Source organism: Peromyscus californicus, unplaced genomic scaffold, assembly GCF_007827085.1.
Source record: "Peromyscus californicus insignis strain IS unplaced genomic scaffold, ASM782708v3 Scaffold_7__1_contigs__length_154581171, whole genome shotgun sequence".
Lineage (NCBI taxonomy): Eukaryota > Metazoa > Chordata > Mammalia > Rodentia > Cricetidae > Peromyscus > Peromyscus californicus.
This window is the reverse complement of record NW_026294595.1, coordinates 88,900,420-88,924,012: the sequence shown is the minus strand read 5'-3', so window position 1 is coordinate 88,924,012 and position 23,593 is coordinate 88,900,420. Positions and strand designations below refer to the sequence as shown.

The window sequence follows — 23,593 nt, the reverse complement described above, 5'->3', positions numbered from 1 at the left end:
ATTGAGATCAATGTTCAGCATTTCAATATCTCAAACAGATGACAATGAACTATATATTTTTTGTGATATGTCTCTACGTTTCTGAGATACCTTGATAGTAGAATTTATGCGACATTATTTACTGATTGAAACCATAAGGTGAAGAAAGAAGGTATCAACTATCTTAGATGCTAGCTTGGTAGAAGGACATATCCTCAAAGGTCACAAAATTAATAAAATTTTGCTGAATATGCCACAGGTGCAGGGGTCCAGCGTTCTTTAAATAGTATTCTGATCACACTTCAGAACCAAAATGTGATTCACCTATCATTGTTAGGTACAATTTGGGAAGGTGACATCCTTGATGAGGACCTAAACGTTGTTTTTTTTTAACTATATGGAAATTTTAAAAATGAGATAAATATATATGGAGTGATACAGAATGGTGCCTTAGATACATCTGGGGAAACAAAGTACAGAATAGTGAATATAGCACACTCCCCTGGAGAAATATAAAAGTAATATATGCCTACATATTTATAAGCTCATTCTGGAGAAATACAGAAAAATGTGCAACCAGAGGGGGGAAGAGAATAACTGTATTCCTTGTTCTGAAATGGTCTGATATGCATACAGCCATTCCACTTTTACTCTGAGTAGTATTTGCATAGGATTTGTTTCTTCATCTTTTTGCTTTTAAAATGTCTGTGTTTTCATATTTAAAGTGAGTGTCTTGTAGACAAAATATAGTTGGATATCACTTTCTTGTTCAGCCTATCTCCATTTTAGGTCATTTGATACTTATATCCTATAACTGATATTGTTGGGTTTAATAAAATCAACTATGGTAAATTTTTCTGTCACATGTTTTCCTTTTTGTCTGTCTTTTTTGGAGTCAATCTTTTATATGATTTCATAAATGATTTGCTTGTGGTTCATTATTGAATGTAAGTTGTTTTCTAGAATTTATTTTTAAGTGATTGCTTTGAGGTTTGAAAGTGTCAGATGCATTGATAGAATTTATTCCTTGCCTTATTCAGTAGGCATAAATATTCTGATTTTACAGATAAAGGAAACAGATCATGTTGAAATTACAAAAGAGTTTTGTAAAACTAGAATTCAAACACAGATTTGTCTAATTCCCGCTTGTGTTTTGTAAGCGTAGGGAAATATTGGGACAATCTTTCAGCCTTTGACACAATCAACTGTCTGTAAAGGAGGCATGATAGGAAAACAAAATTTGAATTATACTTTAAGTGACTGAATATACACATAAATACTATGAGTAGGTAAAGTCTTCAAATATAATACATTGCCATAATTTGGGAACAAGATAAAGAATAGAATACTGCATATCATCCTTTCTTAGAGGGAATATTAGAATAATGATGAAGAAATTAAGGTAGTGTTTTACACTACATTACTGATGATATCATTATTGGATGCAAATTTCCTTTCAAATATTTATAATGATGAGCATCTGATATACAGTGATTGAAAATTAAGTGTCATTAAAAACAGCATGGGAGGATTTATATCTTATAAGTCCCCAATAATCTCCAAAAATTCCTTCAAAGACATTCATACTTAACTAAAAGTATGCTTAATACAAGAATGCATTTTGGAATAGGCATCATTGCCTCCACTTTTAAAACATCATCAATATAGAAAATTTAGAACACCTCATTGGACAAAAAATCAGAAGAAAAGGATGCTCCTCCAACGCAGGTACGTATAATAGTCTCCTTCAAAGTCCAAAATAACCTGTGAACATATTGAAAAGAGAATTGATGGAGTGATACTTTTTATTAGACTATTGAAACTGATTTTATCCTCATGAAATAATTATTTGCTAATGTGGTGTTAATAGCATTGAATAAAATTCCCTAATTCCAAGCACATACTTGAATAATCCAAGCTGAATTTTGTCAGTTGCAAAGCATAGTACAATCACTACTACTGTCAAAGTTCCTCACAGAAAAAGGTTTCTCAAAGACATCTATCTTTAAAGGACCTTGTCTTTTAATATCCCCTCTGTATCACTGGATAGTTTACATTTTCTAAAACTTCATGTAAACATTATCATATAAAGCAAAGTGCTTGTGTTTGATTCTTTTTTATAGCATAATTTTGAACTTCATGCATGATGTTAGGCATATTGCTAATCAGTATTCTATGGTTATGCATGTACCACAAGTTATTTATTCAGTTGCCAACTGATAGAAATTTCAGCGATGATGCCCTATCACTTACATACATGCATATTTTGCAAGGACAAGTGTGTTCATTTCTCTGGAATAAATATCTGTGAGTACAATTACTGAATCATAGGGAACAGTGTCCTTACTATATAAGGTAAGATAATACTATGTGTCAAAGAGGCTGTATCATTTTTGCATTTCTACTAATAATGCATCACAGTTCCATTTGGTGAATATCCTTGCCCACACAGCATTGCATTTCTCATGGGTGCATATGTATCTCATATTGGCTCTAATTTATCTAGCAAAGGTTTGATGAAGGAAGGAGCTATACTTCCAATTTGGGCTTTCCTATTGGCACAGATTGGACTGACTTACACAGTACATTCTGTTTTATCAATGAGTCTTCCATGAATATGGAAGTCCCTTGTAGTCTGTTCTAGAGTGGTTTAAATCATAGTTTTGAAAAGTTCTGAAAAGTGCAGGATATACTACATATAGTGTGTCTTTATCATATCCATCTACCTTCTATTGCCAAGCCATGGCATCCTTCCCAGTACCTAGTAATCCCAATTCTACTTTCAGAATTTTTTTTAAGTTTCCACCTATGAAAGACAACATATGGTAGTTGTCTTTCTCTGGGTAATTTTGCTTAACACAATGTTCTTATTTCCTTCCATTTTGCCGCAAGTGGCAGGATTTCGTTTTTCTTTAGTGCCAAATATTCCACTATGTATTTCCACCATATTTGCTTCAGCCACACATGTTAGGCTAATTATGTATCTTAGATATTGTGAATAATGTCACAACAAACACGAACATGCAGACATCTCTTTTGTATGCTGACTTCTTTTTCTTCACATATATGCCCAAGAGTAGGACAGCTGGGGCAGATTGTAATCCTATTTTTACTTTTCTGAAGAAGTTCCATAATTTTCATAGACATTATACTAATTTACATTCCCAGAAAGAGTGAATCATTGCCTGTACCAATATCTTAAAGTATCTTCCTTTTATTTTCCTCCAATAGTTCCAGGTCTTATATTAAAGTTTTGATCTATTTTGAGTTGCTTCTTCCAAGAGGTGAGAGATTAGGTCGTTTCAATTTTCTACATAGAATATCCACTTTTCCCAACACCATTTGTAAAGGTGGCTCTCCTTTCTACAGCAAGTGTTTTTGGCTCCTTTGGAGAAACAGTTGGCTTTCAATGGGTAGGCTTATTTCTGAGGTCTCTATTAAGTCCCATTTTTCTGGGTGTCTGCTTTTACTTGGGTATTTGGGTCACCATGACCAAATAATATGTTTGAAATTATGTCAGATTCTGACAGTGTTGTTCTTTTTGCTCAAATTTGCTTCGGTTATTTAAGAATATTTTGCTTTTACCTGAGTTTTAAGATTTTCCCCCTAGTTATGTGAAGAATGTCACTGATATTTTGATGAGGATTTCATTGAATTTATAGATCACTTTGGTCAATCTGGATGCTTAAAAATATCCATTCTTCAAATCCACAGATATGGGTGCTTTTCCTTTTTGCATGTGATTGTGTGTATCTTCTTCAAGAAACTTAACACATGAGGCTGGCATAAATTCCAGTGCTTGTTTGGGGCATCCAGAGCCCTCAGCTCAATCCCCACTATAAATAACATACAAAAGAACCCTATATATCAGTTAAAGATACACACAACTGAAAGGGAAAGAGTGGGAAATTTTATTCTAAACCAACAGAATCTAAAAGATATAATAGGAATAGCTATACTTTCTGACAAACAGACTTGGAAACAAAGTAAGAATACATAAGGGCAATTCATCAAAGAAGATATAATTATAAATCTAAATATGCAATAAAAAGTACTCTTTCATTTAATAAAACAAACATTCTTGGATCCAAAGTGAGAGATGGGTTCCTATATAATAACATTGGAGGAGTTCAATCCTCTATTTTTACCAATAGACAGATTTAATATCTATCCAGACCAAAAAAATAAAATAAAATAAAGAAGTAAACATCAAGTGGCCCTTAGAGACACTCATAGAACATTCTATCCAAGGGTGAGATGAAAGACCTCTGTATTGGAAATTACAAAATAACTTCAATCATTTATTACAGATCATTCAACTTGATCATTATATCATTATATTATATATGATCAAGTTGGTTTAGTTTTAGGCATGCAAGACTGGTTCAACATATGCTAATTTATAAACACAATATATCACATAAATACAAGGAAGGATAAAATTATATCATCATCTCAATAGAGTTGGAAAAATCAGTTAATAAACTTAACAAATCCAAAGCCAATAGCATGCTGAACAAGGAAAAAATAAAAGTATCTCTTAAAATTGAAGAGCAGGACAAAGTCATTTTATTACTTTAAGCAATACATAGGAACATCTTCCTTAAACAATGGAAGTAAGTCACTCCTTTTAGCAATCCCTAAATGGAAGCCCCCCTTTTCCTCAAAATACCCAGGAACACAGTCTAGGAACTAAATGTCATGGGCTGGTGGCCTAGATTGGAATTGGGTATAGCCAATAATGCAAAACTGCATCCCCGAATGATGTTTTGGGGAAATTCCCCTATTTATCATCTTGTGTCTATGAATATTGGGTATGCATGTGATTAAGATCAGATTCATTATGGGAAGGGGCATATACAGTAAAAGAATATTTGTGTGTATACATAAATAGAGAACTACCCAACATCTCCCCTAATAACCAACACCTCCTTTTCTTGAACCCCACAACAGGAAGATGAAACAATGATAAGGGTCTTTGAGCATCTGTATTCAGGTGGCCCAATATTCTCTTACACTATATTCTGAACTATTTTGTAGATTGGATTTGAATAACATTTCCTTGATATTCTCTGATCCGTGTGTGCTTTTATTTAATTCTTAAGTAGGAAGCTAAAAATCTGGAAACAACTATTCCAGACCCATCCACCCTCAACATGTTTATTCTTCTAGGGGGATTTATATTTTCACATCATCTTGATGGTAATTATCTTTCTTCAACTTATAGGTAGAGGATTCCCTTAAATATCTTTTGTAGGAGTGATATGGTAGTCAGGAATTCACCTTCAGTTTTTGCTTATACTTTGGAAGATTGTGTGTGTGTGTGTGTGTGTGTGTGTGTGTGTGTGTGTGTGTGTGTGTGTGTGCTTGTGACCTTCAGCTTCAAATTATAACCTTGTTAAGTGCACTGATAAATGGTTTTCAGATTTTTTTTCAGGATTTGAAAACCACCCTTCCATGCTGTCCTAAGCCTGTAGAATTTCTTCTAAGAAATCTGCTATTAGTCTAGTTGGATTTTCCTTAAACTTCACTTAGCATGGTTCTCTGATAAAAGAATTCATTCTCGTGCACTTTTAACAGTTTGACTCTAAAAGTTTTTGTTGAGGATCTTTTCTGTTCATGTCTGTCTGAAGTTCTACAGTCATTGGTACCCATTTCTTTTCCAAGATTAGAAACATTTCTTTAATCATCATTTCTTCCCCTTTATGTATGCCAATGATGCAGGCGTTCAATTTTTTAATGAGCTTCCAAGAGTAAATGATATTGTTACACTTTTCCTCTTTCTTTCATGTTGGAAAATGATGTTTCAAAAGGCATGAGTTCCTATTGTCTGTGTTGCACCTGTTTCCACCTTTCACTGACATCAGAACTAAGCTTCTTTGGCCTTCCATTGTGGACTGATGACCAATATTCTCTATAAATTCCCTAGGTCTAAAGTTTCAGATTGGTATTACTGTGGCATCCTGCTTTGTAGACTTTGCAGCTACAGATTCTTAGTCTCTCTTGTGTGAAGATAGACACGGTTGGGCTACCTAGACTATGTCATATATGTCAATCAACTAAATCTCCTTTTAATATATACTCATTTGACTGCTTCCATTCTTCTAGAGAACCCTAATACACTGACATTCAATTTTTAATCAAGATGAAGAATATTTGTTGTGGCCAAAGCAATACACAACTCATATCGAAGATTATCAGCAATGTGTGATTAGATATGGTGTGGGAACAGTGGGAAGCAAAACTGTATTCCCTCTAGTGCAACTTTGGGTCTGCTTGCCTAGGAATGGGACCTCAGACCCTTTCTAAACTGTGCTAGTGGGTGATAGTGTGGAACTCTTCTGGCCCAGATTTAGCCATGTTTAGTGCCTGGTAGGTATCATATACAATCTAATATAACACATATGTTTATATAATATAAGAATCTGTGTCTATCATCCAAAAAGGTTGCTTATTTGGAACATGGAGATAGGAGAGGTCAATGATGAAACTGCATTTTCATATGTATCTCACAGAACATATAGATCTTTTTGGCAAGTAACTAGCTGCCCATTTGGATGGGAAATTATAGTATGGTAGTCAAGGGCTATCCCATCTGGATTTAGATCTTGATTTTGACACTTAATAGCAGTAGGACTTTATAGGGCTCTGTGACATTTTCATTTATAAATAAAGAGCACAGTGAATCTTAGCCCATAAGTGTGCTGTGAGGATTAAATGAGTTACTCGCCCACAGTAAACTGTAATTATAACACACATATTTATGTATATATGTGCATATATAGTATAAATAATATAATAGATAATATAATTACATACACTCACAAGTGTATGTCTTTAAATTTAAACTCCACATAATTATTTAATTTCTCTTTTCCCAGATGCTGAGAACTGAGCTCAGGTTCTTGTACATGCTAGGCTAGTGATCTGCCTCCAACCCATTAATGTCATCTTAAAAATAAGTATTCATGAGGCATCATTCTGATGACTTCCTGTTTGCTATTTTAGGGAAGATGCATTTAAATCCTTTCTGGGCTGCTAAGGAATAACTACCTGTAGCATTTCTTGATGTGATTATCTGAGTCTTTATCAATCAGTACATCAGTGAAATACACTGCCAAGGAAGCAGAATTCAGTGACAGCTTGCAAGCTTTTATTACCGGCAACAGTGTTTGGCTGTGGAGAGTTTCCTTAAGTAAACTGGCAAAGGACTGAGCTTTTTGAGGCAAGTTTTCTGTTCACCTGTTGTGTTGGCCCTACAAGCTAAGCAGTATTGATTTGTATGTAAAAGTCCTAGACTGTAGAACATGAGCTCACAATGTGTTTGAAAGGTGGATTTCGAAGGTGGTTCAGTGAATTACAAAATAAAAATTGCTATACTGAAAGGAAACCTTTTAACTTGTTGACATTAACTGGGTTGAAGTTATCTGTATGGCATCTGCGAAGAAAGCTATGCATATAGGGGTCTTGCTAAATCAAGTGTTCTTGAAATTTGAGCAAATTATGTATAGGCAAATGGATAGAAGTTAAAAATAAGTTTTCTCTATTAACTTATGAGAGTTTTAAGAAACACTTTGCCAGGATCCACTATTAGTATGTTAGTTTGATCAACATTAGTACATGTGTTTGGAAGTAAACTAAAGCATTTCCTTGAAAATACTGTTGTTTTTAAGTTAGACATTTACAAATTTAGGTTGGCTTTCCTTCAAATACTATTCTTGGTTTGAATAAATTCCTCTCTGTATGTTTCTTGCTGGATCAGAGCACAATGTGAGAGTCTAAATTTCCTGCTCCTTCTTATGTGGTTTGGGGAGTCATTCTGTTTCATTGTGGCAGGCATGGAGGAGATGAGCTCAAGAACTATTTTAACATCATTTATTAAAACCACAGGTGATAACCACCAGATGACAATCTTTGGATTCATCACAGAGTTCATCCAGGCCATACTTTCCAGCTTCTCCTAACCTTTGACCAGGCACAATAAATGTCCTAAAATCTGGTGTTGCTCTGTCTGCACTATTTCACATGGCATCATTGGCAGAGATCCAATGTAGGCATGGGATCCCACTGAGCAGAGCATCCACACACACAAAAAAAATCTCGATTCACAGAAATGTAAGTAAAGAATTGGGCCAGACACACAGTATCTAAGTAGCACACATTGTGCTGTTTAGGGGAAGCTAGCCAACTGAAGTCACATGTAAAGCAGTAGATCAGACAAGAATCTGCAAGGGTGGATGGTCATGCCTCAAGATATAGGCATAAGTGATAAATCAGAGATCTCTACATATGACACTCTTTAGGAGGAAAACAAGGATCTGGGAACCAAAGGTTGAAAGTAACAGTGGCCAAAGATTTATTGGGAGAACTTTCTTCTTTGCCTCTCACAAGTTTAGCCAAAAAAAATATTTCTAGGTCTTGGTCTTCAAAGCAGGCTGAGCAAGGATTCACTGAACTTCAGAATACATGGTCACTTTAAGTACCCTGTATGGAAGGACCATCATACTGGAGTAACTGATTATGTAGAGGAATGAGGGTTTCAATATACTGGGGATACAGTCACCCACATGTGGAACTCAGGGGATCCACATGGTGCCCTTGTCCAGTTGTACCTGTGAAATGACACATGCAGCAGACCAAGACTGAAAAGAATCTAATGTACAATGGCTGAGATCCATTAGGAATGACAGGTAAACCAATCAGGAAGATATGCTAAAGTGATTACTGAGGCTGGTGGGGATATGGAGTGGCTAGAGAACAGCACAGGGACCAGTGAGGACTGAGGTTAAATGCCTATCAAGGGCTGTCATTTCTCCAGTTAGCCTCCATGTTCATGTCTTAGAAAGACGAGATTACAGACATCATGGAGCAGCTTGTCGCCACCATCGTATGGACGGTATTCGAGTCTCTGGCCATGTGCTTTCAGATCCACTACAAAGACGGCACCAGATCCAACTTTCCCTGCACTGTTCTCAGAGTAAGCACAAATGAGATACTCTAGCTAAGCCACTGCAGCTCAATTTGCAGTTCTTGGACAATTTTGGCTTAGAATAAAGGTATGGTGGTATTTTATTTGTACTGAAATGTGATTTTAATTGTATGTTAATAAATAAAGTTGCCCGGAGGTCAGAGCTATTAGAGTCATAGCAAGATCGTGGCGGTGGTGGCGCACGCCTTTAATCCCAGCACTTGGTAGGCAGAGCTAGGTAGATCTCTGTGTGTAAAAGGATACAGCCAGCATTGGAGACACATGCCTTTAATCTCAATCCCAACCATAGAAGACCTGGAAGTCTCTACAGACAGGCAGTGACGAGGGCAGTCATGTGTTTGGGTTTACAACCAATGAGAAGGCAGAACAGAAAGGCTATAAAGACAAACACACAGGAAGTAGGCCCCTTTCAGAGAGCTGTCTTGGCTGAAGAGGATCGCTGAAGCAGGAAGGGTGAGGCTCTTAGCTCTGACCTCTTGGCTTTCTTCTCTGAATCGGCTCTGTGATTCTTATTTAATAAGACGGTTGGTTACATGTACATAAAGGTTTGTAAGAAGAGACAATACATTTAGCACTGATATACTAGATCAACCAGAAATTTCATTAGTTGAGAGAACATTGGTTGAACGTTTTGAAAAAAAAATTCAATGGGTAAAAAGAACAATACAAAGGATGATATAAAGGTGGTAGGAAGAATTTGAGGAAGCCCCTAAAAACTGGTTGACCTTGGTAAATGGCCTCACCATATTTTCCCCTTTATTTACAGCTATATAACATGAGGCTAACAGAGAGAAACAAAACATAATGCTTAATATGCAGCTTTAAGGAGAGAAAGTTATTTTTCTCATCCCTCTTGAAAAGTGGCAAGGTCTTTTTTTTTAATACTAGAAAATATAAAATGAGTCTTTGGGGAACTTTACATTTATTTCCTCAAAACCTCAACATGTTAATTACTGATAATTCACACAACCTTCTAGAAATAATGATAAACAGCCAGGGTACTCTTCCTAATATTGCAGTTTTTCTTAGAGGCTTTTCCTGACCCTAGGTAACCAGGCATTACCCTGACCTTCCAAGTTATCTTCCCCTCCCATCAACATAACCTCTCCACTGGTAAGGCTAACCTCTTGATGTCTTTGTTTTAAGATGTAACTGCTTCTTCTGTCTTTATCTTTTAAGCCCTATCCTATATTTAACTACCTTTCAGTCCAATAGGCTCAACTTCCAGTTATTTTGCCATATGCATTAAGTAAATTATTACTTGCAAAATTTTATATACTGTACTATGAATGTTTAATTTGTATGTTTTATCTCTAACTAGACATCAACATCTCAAACATTTAACTGACTTGGTCAATAATTACAATCACAGAATTTTAACACACATGATTTTAAATACTGATACTCATATACAAATTTTCAGTGCCACAGTGACCCATAACAATTATTTGGGGCCAATCAAAACACTGCAGCATGGCAAAAGTGAATACTTAAGTGTGTCTGACATAATTTGAGGTATCTTAAACATACCACCTTCATTGTTAGCATTTCTTTAGCACCCTGTATCAGTCTGTTCAATTATACTGGCTTTGTTTTTAAAACAGACCAGTTATCTTTTCATTTCTCATCAAACCCATTGTCTTGTTGTTAGGTCCTATCGCCTCTCCTGGATCATTAAAATAGGTTTCTTTTCTAACAGCTGTGATTTCAACCTTGCAGTGCTTTAAAACCCATCGTCCGCACAGGACCTTCCACCGTACCCCCTGTTAGAAAGTCTGAGGTGGCCCACAATACCTCACATGATCGTTCCTCTCCACCACCTGACTTCATCTTCCATTACTCTCTGGTCACACTTTTCTAGTTACAGTATCCAGCTTTGTTCCTCTGCTACAAACTTGGGGTTCACAACCTGTGCCCCAAGTCACATCCCTCCACCAATCTTCAACTACAATCCAATTAAAAGAGTCAAGCTCAAAGTCGAAATCAGAATGAGAGATTTATTCAGCATGGCTACATGGATTTGGGGAATTCACTAGCTTGCGCTCTCTCTTTCTGTCTCGGTCTCGTCTCTGTCTCAGTGTGTGTGTGTGTGTGTGTGTGTGTGTGTGTGTGTGTGTGTGTGTGTGTGTGTGTGTGTGTGTGTGTGTGTGTGTGTGTACGCAGTACTTTCCACTTTTTAACATACAATTCCCCTTTAAACTGTATAGTGTATCACCTGCTTTCTTCATTCCTACACAAACTCCTTATTCAGGGGTGTGGGTAGGGAGGTTAGGCTGCAGCAGCACCATTTTATCCCAGGAGCCTCATACAGTGACTAGTACATTCAAGACCCTGAGTAAGTAGTAAAAATATATTTGAAATTAGATTTTCTTTCTGGTTTGTGGAGTGCAAATGTCTTCGTTTCTGTATTGGGGAAATGCTAAAAAACAGTCCATGAGGCCTAGATCATGTAGCCTCACTGGTTCACAGGGCTGAGATGGAAGTCGCGAAGTTAAAAGTGTCCAGGTATTAATGGTTTCTTGGGTTGTTGGGAGAAAGGAGAGAGACTAAGCCTCCTTTCCAGGACAGTGTTTCAAACTTCAGAGCTTGTTTGTGACTTGTGAGCTTATTATCCAGACAAACCCAGCACCCTCAAGCTGCTTAACAAGGACCTTGCCCTTCCCTGGGCAGCTTCACTGCCCTTACTTAGGTGGTCACGCTGTGCCTAAACTTTATTCCCCCCCCCCCCCGCGCGCCCCGCCCCCTGGGCCAGTATATCCATGTAGCAGGTAACAGGTGCTGAGACTACCTACTCCTTACGCCCGTTTGTTCAGCAAGGTGCCGAAGGGGCAGTAGGATGGTGGCGGACAGGCAGTGCGGCAGACACCCGGGCGAGGACCCGCGCGCGTCAGTCGATGGGCCACGGGGCCGGGGGGCCTGCCTTCTGCGCCTGCCGCACGCACGCGCACTGCACCCAGCATGAGGGTCGCGGCCCTGATCAGGTAATGAGGGGCAGGTCCACCTCCCTCCTCCCGGGTGAGGCTAGGTCCTGACTCGGCCGCTGCCGGCACCTCGGGAATGGCCTCTCGGTGAGCCGCGTGGGCGGGTCGGCGCCCCGGACCGGAAGAGGCGGGACTATCTGCAGCCCGGGCCCACTGGCCCTGGCATGCGCGCTTCCTCTCTGGCGTCCTTGGCGGAGCTGAACGGCCCTGTAGCAGGGTCCTCCTCAGCTGTGGGCGCATGCTCACACACCTGTTGGACTTTCGTTCGCTCTGAACTCTGAGAGCCGCTGTTAACTTCGCTGACTTGTTTCCAGTTTTCATCCTCTATAGTTGCCTTCAGTCTTAAGAGATCTTTCCCAGGCTATCGCTGGCCTGACAGCGCTTCTGAAATCTACCCCATTCTCATCTATCCCACATCCCTAGTTTGGCAGAGATGACCTTAGGATCCCTAAGTGGCTTGAGATTGCTTTGCTCATACGTATTAAACACCTACATGGGAACAACCTACCGACAAGAGATAAATTCCCTCAGGGTGGAGTTGAAACTGTGCTAGTTTAGGGTAGATGTTATTGAGCGTGTGTTAGATACAAAGAATTGGTCTTATTGACCTTGGGCAGCCTAAGTCATATTGCAAAAGTAGTTTGAAATCCATTGTAACTTACGTAGAAGTCTAGATACTGTAGCTGATAAGCAAAATGAGCCGGATCTGCAGTTTCTATACCTGAAAACTATAAGGGAAATACTAGCAATGCTAGAGACACAGTTTAAAGCCCTTAAATACTTTGAACTTGAGATTTAGACCCCTTAAGTAAAGTGTAAGTTCCATTGCATTGTTTCAGTCTTTTTTTGAAAGCACAATGAAGCATACATAAACATTCTTGTTTAATGCCCTAGGTAACTGATGCTAGTTGACCATGTTTTATAAGACTCATAAGAGGCATATTTCAGTGCCTCTGTAGTGACAGGAAAAAAAGCCAGTTCTGTTAATTCCATGCCTTTTTAAGGAAACTATACTATGATGTCACTGTAATTTAATACATTTTCCCATAAAGCGAATATTGAAGTTTTAACCGTCATGATTATTTGGTGAAGAGATAACAGGTAAAAGTTGGTCAGGGAGCTAGTGATTGGAATTTAGTTCACAAAAAGCTCAACTGAGTGATAGAACAAGTGAAACTGGAGAGGAGGAAAGATCAGTGTGGTCTGTTTCTCAAATACTCAGTATCCAGTGTATTTGACCTTGGTAGTAAGTTACTGAATAATGAAGTGCTATTTGAAAAAATTTCCCACATTTTCAAGAACTGTATGTTAGGAGATAAGAATCCAGAGAGTAAATATACCTATTTTATTTTATATATATTTATATTGTGTATAACACATAAATTGTGTATAACATGTAAATATACATTTAAGCTTCAATGTGATAAATCTGTTGGCATTGTGTATGTGTATGCATGTATTTGGATGTGTGTGTGTACAACAATTGATTGGGTATAAGTGTACTTCAGGACAAAATGAAACACATTTACTAGATCAAGGGCTTAAATACCTAGCAGAATTTCACTGTTGAATGTAAGCTTGAAGATTATCTAGGCAGGATATTTTAGATGTATACTGAAGCATATAAGCCCAAATACATGTGACTAAGCTTGTTCCTAGATTTGAAAACTAAAAATCTTTTCTGCAGGACTGTTCAAGTGACACAGTGTGCCCAGGTATTTATGGGAGATTGCTTTTAGGACCCCCATGGATACCTAAATCTTCAGTTACAAAGTTCTCTGTATAAAATGGTATGTAGATCTGGGTGGTGGTGGCTCAGGCCTTAAATTCCAGCACTCAGGAGGGAGAGGCAGGTAGATCTTTGTGAGTTCGAGGCCAGCCTGGTTTACAGTGAGTTCCAGGACAGCTAGGGCTGTTACACAGACAATTCTGTCTCGAAAAACCAAATAAAATAAAATAAAATAAATTGATATATATAACCTATATTCATCCTCCCACCATATGCCTTGAGCTATCTTTTTTTTTTTTTTTTTTTTTTTTTTTGCTTTTCAAGACAGGGTTTCTCTGTGTAGCTTTGGAGCCTGTCCTGGAACTCACTCTGTAGCCCAGGCTGGCCTCGAACTCACAGAGATTCGCCTGGCTCTGCCTCCTGAGTGCTAAGGTTAAATGCAGGTGCCACCACCGCCCGGCGAATGCCTTGAGCTATCTTTCGATGACATGACACCTGTAGAATATAATGCTATGTTTATAGCTGTTACATTGCACCTTTTAGTGAATTAACAATAAAATAATCTACATGTTCAGTACAGGTGTCTGTCCCTAAAACATTTTTGATTTACAATTAGCTGAATCCATAGATGTGAAACCCACTGCTATGGGGGTTGACAGAGGGCTGACTGACCTTACCTACTTTATGGAGTTGTAAGTAGAGAGTAAAGTTGTCAGCGTTCATAAGATTCTTTGCCCTTGAAAGCTATTTGTTCTTTGAGTACTTCGTTTTCTGCAGCACACAGCTTGGAAAATCTTTTGAAACCATATTTAAATAGTTGACATATTTTAAACCATAAAGCTAAGTAGTGATTGTGTCTGTTCACCCTTGAATCTTCAATATATTTTACAACTTTGTTGTTTCTTTCTTGTCTTGGGATACATAACAATAGGATCTGAAAGACCTACTTAGGAGCATATCTGAAAAGGAGGATCCTGCGCTTTATAATACGCTTCTTTGCCCTTTGCATTCTCTTCTTCTTGAGGAATCCTACAATGAAATTGATAGGTAGTGATGACCAAAGGACTGAGTATACTAATGTTTGACTATTGATGTGTGTCAGCATTTTGGATTTTCATTGTATAGAATTTAGAATCAAGCATATCAAGGTCTATGATACAGTTGGACTGGGATTTTTAATATCATACTTTGATGAGTATTGGTAGCCAGTAGTTAGATAGTTGGAACAGATTAAATAATGTTTTACTTTATTTTATGTTTATGGGTGTTTTGCACACCACTTGCTGACTTGGTGCTTATGGGAGCCTTAATACTATTGGATCCCATGGAACTGGAGTTACAGATAGTTGTAAGCAAACATATGGGTACTTGGAGTTGAAGTCAGGTCTTCTGGAAGAACAGCCAGTGCTCTTAACCACTGAACCATCTCTTTACCCCTTAGATTTTTTTCTTTAATTAAGGACTTTCATCCAAGGAATATATGGAATAAGCATTTAGCTAGAATATCATTTTGAATAATTTATTATGTGCATAGCGCTTTTTATCTTACATAAAACTGTCACAAATATATTTTGTTTAGAACTTCTGTATTGTAGATGCATATAATTTCGTAAGTTTCTAGAAGTAACAGCGTTAGAAATTCAGATTCATGTACTCAGGTTTCTTCTATTTACAAATATATGTCTTATACTATAATTGTGAAATGGTTCCTCATGAAGTCTGAAAAGCAAAGTAATAATGTGATCGATTTTGATATCCAGTGATTCTGTGTTTAATGATGATCAGGAGCCTGACATTCATACCTTTCTCTCCACTGACTTGTTTTTCAGTGGTGGGAAGGACAGCTGTTACAACATGATGCAGTGTATTGCTGCAGGGCATCACATTGTTGCTTTAGCAAATCTGAGACCAGATGAAAACCAAGGTGAGTATATGACTTTTTTTGGACTAGTCTCTAAATGGCTGCAGCTCAACTTCATTATTGTGGTTGGTAAGAAACAATCTGATGCCTCATGGGTTCTTAGTTTACAATATATGTATGCCACTACTCAAAAGATGCCCTTAGCTCTCTTAAATATAACGAAGCATGTAAAGCTTCCCTTTGTACTCTCCAATAGCTCATGAGCCTCTTGAGAGAAGTAGTATCTTAGACTTTCCTAAGAATGCTCGTCAACTCTTGGAAGCTTTGTACCTTTAGTAGGTGTTTATTGGCAGACCAGTGAGTACTGGACTCATTTAAATTAGCCAGTTTACTTATGGTGGATATTTGAATAATTCCGAAACTGATGTGGAAAGATGGAAATTGGGAGTATTTTATAGGAAGAAAGGAAACGAGCTTACAAAGGACATGTGGGTAAATTTATACTTTAGGATTTGAGACTGGGCTCTGGTGATGAGTGAGCTAGGGTTATAGAAGTAAAGTTTTTCTGAGAAGGGCTCTCCAGTTCTCTGAAGGTGATAGGGCTGTGCTATAGCCATTGTTGTGAAGCAGCAAAACCCCCGTACAGACTGCTGTTACCAAAGGGGAGACCCCATCTGTCTTTTGCTTCAGGTTGGGCAAGTGAGTCTTTTTATCTGTCTTTAGAATTCTTAATACTAAAAAAGTGTATGTTCATAGGATGTGTAATGCACATATGAAGTAATTTCCCTCTCTTGAATTTCTGTCTTATGTCCAGCTTTCAACCTGGGCTATTTATTGTGGAAAAGATCATTGTTGTATAATCTTCCATGTATCCTTTTTCCTGGCAGAACAGTAAAATGACAAGCAAGTATATCTTTTAAGTTACACTTATTAATAGGATGGAAAGATTTATTAGAACATTGGTAGTAATGAAAAATGCAATTAGAATATTATGAGTTAAAAAGCTGGGAATATCAACTTACCCTGTATAATTGGTGTAGAAGAGAATAGATTGTTGTGGATCAACAATGGACAGGGTTTGGTAATATTGATTTAAAGTCAGCAGGATGTTGGAACTGTTGAGTGAGTCACCGAATGATTTTTTTTTTAAAACTCTTTAAATGCTCTGAAAGGAACCTCACTGAGGACCACATGGCTCCACTGAAGAGCCAAGCTGGCTATTTGCAACATATCATGTTTTTCACAGTATGGGTTTTCAGTAGATACCCTGGGAAAGAATTTTTTCCCATCAATGAGGATAATGTGCAGTTGTCAGAACCACCCCTTTAAATCTGGAGTAGGAGCTTTGGTGGTATGTTAATTGAAGTGCTTTAGGCAACAGTGGAGATGTGGTTTTGTTTGCTCTCACACAGTTGCTGCTGTGTGGCTCCCACTCATGAGATTGTTGTGGTAAGGACTACATGGAGCCCTAACGAACATATATTGGGTTTTGAAGCCATTACGATGTTTAGTAGTTTTACCAATTTCAGGATGTTTCTTACTATGAAACTCATTTTGTGTAATAAATCAATTTGACCAATATCCTTTAGTAAAAATACATTAAAGATTCACTCTAACTTGGTAGGATGGAAGAGTGAAAAGGTTTAGGATGATTTGACTAAATCTCTCTTTCATACTGAGTGAGGAGTAGACTTAGAGTAATGTGTGAGTATTGTTTTGTAGGAAGCCAGGCAGCTGAGGGGGTCAGAAATCTGATGAGCCCAAATGAGATGGCATATGATGATACTACTGATTGTTGAAAAACATTTACATGGTTATCCATTCCCTTTAATAGAATGTTTCCACACTTGAAAACATACATGTGCATATGTGCCTGTCAAAACCATTTTGTAGTCTATTATTTTGTAGCTTAACATATTGTAAACAGTTTCAATGGCACTAAATATTAGTCTCAGTTTCATTTCTCCTATATCTTCTCGGTATGAACTGTAAATGGTATGAGGATCTTTTGAAGAGGTAATTCATACTCTGTCCTTTTATTAGAGGAACTGAAAGCATATTAGTCTATGAAAATTTTCAACAGACACATCTACTTAGACTTATTTACATACATACTTTTAAAATGTATTTGATATATAATCCTTTTCCCCCATGTTGTAAACATTAATATCTTATGGGATTTGTATTCTGGAGAATACACTTTAGAAAGTGCATCAAAGATTGCATATCATTTTATTATATGACTATAATATAGTTTTTAATCTATTACAAATAATGCTATAATGAATGCTTTACCCATAACGATATGTGTGGAATCTTGAGACAACTGGTAATTATATCATGGATTAGATTCAATTATCATGTTTCCAAATATATTGGTAACTGCTTTAACAAATATTGAATTTACATGTATATATTTTGTTGATATATTGATTATAAAGCATACCAAGTATATCTAAATTTTTCTGCCAAATACGTATTAATTACTAAGCCAGTATTTATTTAAGAAAAGTTTTTATTAAAAGTCTAAATGATTTTTTGAATAGCCTGAATGATTTTAATAAACTTACATAATATAATTTCTAACTGAGTAAACTAATTAAAAATTTATTGGATACATTACTCTTATCTTTAAATGTTGTATATAATTTTAAAAATATAAATGTAATCCTGTTAATAATTAGAAACACAGGTGAATAGAGATGAAGTGAACTTAATTTAGCTATAGACAAATGTTCAATGCTTATATATTACTTCACTTATAAATGCAGTGAAATATGGTAAGTTTTTAAGCTTTGTGTTGACTTCTTCAAGTGGTAAAAGTTACTTCTTAAAACTCGTTTGTTTTTTACTCTGTCTTACCAATTATTTCTATTTAACTATTACAGTGGAGTCAGACGAACTTGATAGCTACATGTATCAGACAGTGGGTCACCATGCCATTGATCTGTATGCAGAAGCAATGGCTCTTCCCTTGTACCGCAGAACCATAAGAGGAAGGAGCTTGGAGACAGGAAAAATGTATACCACATGTGAAGGTGATGAAGTTGAAGATCTCTATGAACTCTTGAAACTTGTTAAGGTATGCAGAGTGACTATACTTTTTGACCTTTGTAATTTTCATTTATTGAGTTATTTAATATTAAATACTTTGAAGATATTCTTTGAAAGGATATTTTATCTTTTGGGTGGAAGTTAACAAAAAATGTGTTAGTATATTTTTATATTAGACTATGGAAAAATAAGATTTTGGATATAGATTTGCATCTAAGCTTGTCACATGATTTTTTTCAATATTTTTTATTTTATGTCTATGTGTGTTTTGCCTGCATATATGTATGTGTACCATGTGTATACCTGGTACTTACAAAGGCCAGCAAAGGGAAATAGATTGCCTGAAACTAGAGGTATAAATGGTTGTAAACCTTCATGTGGGTGCTAGGTACCAGCGCTTTTAACTGCTTAGCCTTCTCTCCAGCCCCCTTGTCAAATGATACTTCTTTTTCTTCAGGGTATTTAAACATAAGTATTGAATCTTTTTTCTTCAACAGATTTCATTTTGAACCCCTATTAAAAAATCGATGAGTCCTGTTTCTTTATTAGATTACACTTTCTAGTTGCAAGAATAAGAGAAGGAGCTGACAAACAACATGACTGATGTTGAAGAGTATTGGGGAAGGAGTGACGCAATGCCAAGGTGGTAGCAACTGGTAGCATGAGATAGCCAGGGAATGTATGTACTGTGTGTACCTCAGGGATACCTCTCAGACAATGTTAAGGTTAGATAGACGTGAGACCAGAAGGAAAGAAGTCAGATGCTGAGCTCAGAATAAATTTGGCAGGATTATGAATGAAATATGCCATTGTATGTATTATTTTGTTATCCATCATTCATTCATGAATAGTTCCAGCACACAAAATTTTGGAGAGAAATGTAGGCTCATCTATCTAGTAGATACTACTGTCATTGAATGTTGAAGGAGATTATATTGAACAGTCATCATTGTATTCTCATTGATAATCAACTACTTGAGGACAGTCAGTATTCTTCCTAAATACAAATGTTTATTCAGTCACTATACATAGTCAGTTCACATAAGGCATACTGATGGGGAGCTTAAGTTAGTGTGTACTGAATATCTCAATATTTTTACAGGGGAAAGAAAAAAGTTCTGTCCTTTCCTGCACCATTGCTTCTTCACTCTGTAGAGAAGTTCAGCCCTCTCCCAAGTTTTGTAATGAACATTTTCTAATTGCAACTATGGGATATTAGTCAAAGCTTTATATTGATTAACAGTTTTGATTAAGAAAAATACTGGGTACCCAAATACATTTAAAGTATCTCAATTAAAACAGTTCCTATTTTGTATGTCAGAACGTTTTTATCTTAAAAAGAAGCACAGGGAACGGTTGATTTGCAGCTTGCTATTTAGTTGGCTAACATATGAAGTGGATACTTTGCAGAGACTATCATTGGAAGCTGCATGCACATTATAACTACTGTGATTGCCAAACAAGGAGGAAGGAAATGACTTTTGCTCCCAATGATTGTCCCTCCAGAGAGATGCAGCTAGCATTGTTCACTTGGAGATGTAAAAACAGAATGTAGATCTTATATTTTCACATTTGTTTTTTAGAATATACTGAAATTAGATATTACCATTTCAGTATAAATCAATATTACAAAATGGTGGAACTTGCTCTAGAAATAATTGGGTTGCTTAAAAATCACAAATGTGGTAACTTTGAAGAAATCCTCTGATAATAACAGCCATCCAGGAAAGGGAATGATAATAAATTACTAATCAGTTTAATTAAAAGTGAGCAGATTAGTAGTAATTAAGAAGAAATCCCCTTTCTCTTCATGCTGTCTTTGGAGAAATGGATGCTTTGCCATTATCTTGATAGTAACCGTCAATTATGACATAAATTAATGCTAATGTTAAATCTTGACAACTTCTGCTTTGGAATTTCATACATGATAATTATAACTATAGTTGAAAGAGATGTTATCAAGTTGTCTGGGACTAAATAGTTCCTTCTTTTCCTGTGTAAAAAATATTAATTTTACTATAGGATATTTTAAAGACATGAATATCAGAAATATATTACTTTTATGAAAGAAATTGTATAGCTAAGCTTTTAAAGTTAAATCCATTCGTGAAACCCTGGTACAAAGATTCCAGTAGAGGTCTCATGTATTCTAATGAATAATTGAGTAATTATGGAAAAAAAAACTAACTTAGAAAGGCTATAATTTTCAAGTTTGTCTCAACTTGTTCTAAGCAAAAGAACTGCACTTGAAGCTTTTGAATGTGAATGCAGTATTGAGCCACCAGGACTTAACATTTGTTTAAACTGTTCATTCCTAACAGGTTATACTCTTATAAGTGTTACATCTGTCTTTGGTTTTTATAAATTTTTCCCTTCAAACATGAGAGCCATATTTTGTCTAGGGTGGGCTCCACTTTTCAAATAATTCAATTTGTTTAAGTAGCAAAGTCTTAGAATTATAAACTTCAGGAAGTTTAGAATTACAAGTTTCCTGTTTTGTTGAAGTTGGGAAAACTAACAGAAATGTAACAGTCCATCATATCTCTTCAACTGTTGGGTAGCTATGAGTCTGATACACATATCTGAAGCTGTTTGTGAAATACTTGGTTTTATTCCTTGTCTTTTATATTCTAGTATTGGAGTGTAACTGTGATGCTTTTCTAGTTTAATATGGTGTAACTTTCCTTTTCTGAAACCAGTAATTTATGAATTGTGTGTAAGTTTCTTTATTAAAGCATATTAAAAGATACAAATTAGCATCATTGTTTCTATACAGTCATATTTAAGGATCAATATATTTTCTTTTCTCTACTGATTTGGTGTTGTTTCTTTCTAGATCTGAGGTTTCTTCCAAATATCCCCATTTCAGTGGAATGTTTCTTTAATAAGACATTTCAAAATGGGAGATCCTTTCAAATTCTTACACTTTGAAAATGTTTGTATTTTGCCCCACAGTTTTCACTGAACATTAACAAATGCTTTCCTGTAACTCGTCTATAATTGCCTAGTGATAGGATATCTCTTGAAAGCTTGTCCCTGGTTGATGACAACCTAAATGACAACCTATATATCTAGCCCATTTACAATATTGCATTCTTACTGGACCAGGAATGGTTTGGTCCTAACAGAATAGAGCCAGTGGTAATTGGCAAAAGGTAAGTTCTTCCACTTGCCTGGAGAGATGTTGACTATAGGATGTAGATATTTAATAGCCCTTTGCCGTTTACTTTTTTTTTTTAATTTTGAAAGAGAAATATTCAATGTCAACTATAACAGAAAAAAAATGGCACAACCAGAGGACTTACAGTGTAAGGAAGGCTCTGGGAAGTCCTCTTTTGATACTTGTTTGATAATTTTTTCTTCTTGATTTTCTTCATGTTCCTTTTTCACCCCTGGTACTACCTGGTCAGAAATTACACTTTGTAGAATGAATCTTTATCTAACTTCCATTTTCCCAAATATTTCTCATGTCTGTGTCATTTGTAAGGACAAGATGTTCCTTGGTGGACTAGAATGGGCTTGAATTCCTAGTCCTGTCTGTTTGTCCTATGTGTGTGTACACACATGTGGAGGCCAGAGGTTGATATTAGGTGTCTTTTTTTAATGGTTTCTCCACCTTATTTTTTGACATGGAATCTCTGAATTTTCCTAGAGGTCACTAATTGGACAGAATACCTGGCCATCAAGCCCCAATAATCTTCCTTTTTCTGAATCCCCAGTACTAGGAATACAAACAAGCTACTGTATCTCTTCTTGTCTTGTTTTGTTTTTGTTTTTTACCTATATGCTGAACATCTGAACTCAGGTATAGCTTAGGTCTCATGCTTACCAGGAAGCATCTTACCTGCTGAGCCATGTCTCTAGCTCCATGTCTTTTTGTTGTACATTCTTTGAGAGTGCTTCTGTAATCTCTTTTATTTTGGGGTTGAGTTTTTTAAAGCAATATGTCTCGAATAGCTAAGAACTTTCTTTAATCATTGATATTTCTTTTTCCATATGGATGATTTTCTTTTTCTATAGTAGTGACATCGCCTCCATCATTCCTAAAACATGAGTAAAAGATTTTGAATATTATCTGTTGCTCCCTCAACTACTACTGTTTACTTTGGGTCTCTCATATTGTATAAGAATAAGAGAAAAGTTGATTGTGAATATGTTGGTTTCAGTTTTCCCAGGCTTATGGCTCGAACTGTGAAGCTTGAGTTAATGATAGTGTGGCCTCACCTGGCTCCTTCTTGCCTTGTTCTCTTCCAGGCAACAGTAGATTATGCTTTCTCTGCTGATTGATCAGTTATCATTCTTTTATCTTCTTTTTGTCTCAAGCAAGAAGTTGAGATATTCTGGCTCTGATAGCTCCCTCTTGTTCTTGTTTTTGAAAGATTGTACCTTTGTGTTGTTTTAATAGAATTTCAGTATCCAGAACCCCATATTAACTTCATTCTAATGGAACATAGTTAACATGCTTCTGTAACTTGAACATTAAGTTTCAGTCTTCCTCTTCTGACCATTAACACTTCTCATAGGCAGATTCCTTAGTGTACATGTATAAGTTAAGTATGGTATGAGTAATTGCTTTTTTATTCTTAAAAATGGAATATCTATTGTTGAAAGAAGGCTAATAGATTAATGTTTTTGTTTTGTTTTGTAAAATACAATACAAAACCATAATATCTTCACCTTTGTTTTTAGAGAATGTCAGTTGCTGTGTTACATTCTCTGAGAATATATTTATTACCGGGGAGAGAAAGTCCTAGCCAATCACTTTTTTTCCTTTTATTGAAAAAAGATTTTTTTCATACAATATATTCTGATTATGTTTTCTTCTCCCCAGTTTGTCTGATACCCTTCCTACCTCCCCTCCTATGGATTAGATCCATACCCTTTCTGTCTCTCCTTAGAAGACAAACAGGCATCCAAAGAATAGTAATAAAATAAAATAAAATGAAAACAAACAAATCAGAATAAGATAAAACAAACAGAAGAAAAAGAGCCAAAGAAAA

At 36.3% G+C, this 23,593-nt stretch overlaps 1 protein-coding gene across 1 annotated transcript in view; it reads left to right on the top strand.

Annotated features, from left to right (window-relative positions):
- The first annotated feature begins 11,819 nt into the window (after nucleotides 1-11,819).
- Dph6 (diphthamine biosynthesis 6) overlaps nucleotides 11,820-23,593 on the top strand; it is a 122,812-nt gene continuing 111,038 nt past the window's right edge. Inside the window, exons 1-3 of the mRNA XM_052723084.1 lie at nucleotides 11,820-11,949; nucleotides 15,508-15,602; nucleotides 18,428-18,621. Coding sequence (XP_052579044.1) covers nucleotides 11,927-11,949; nucleotides 15,508-15,602; nucleotides 18,428-18,621 — 312 coding nt within the window. The 5' untranslated portion in view covers nucleotides 11,820-11,926. The remainder of the gene's footprint in view (nucleotides 11,950-15,507; nucleotides 15,603-18,427; nucleotides 18,622-23,593) is intronic.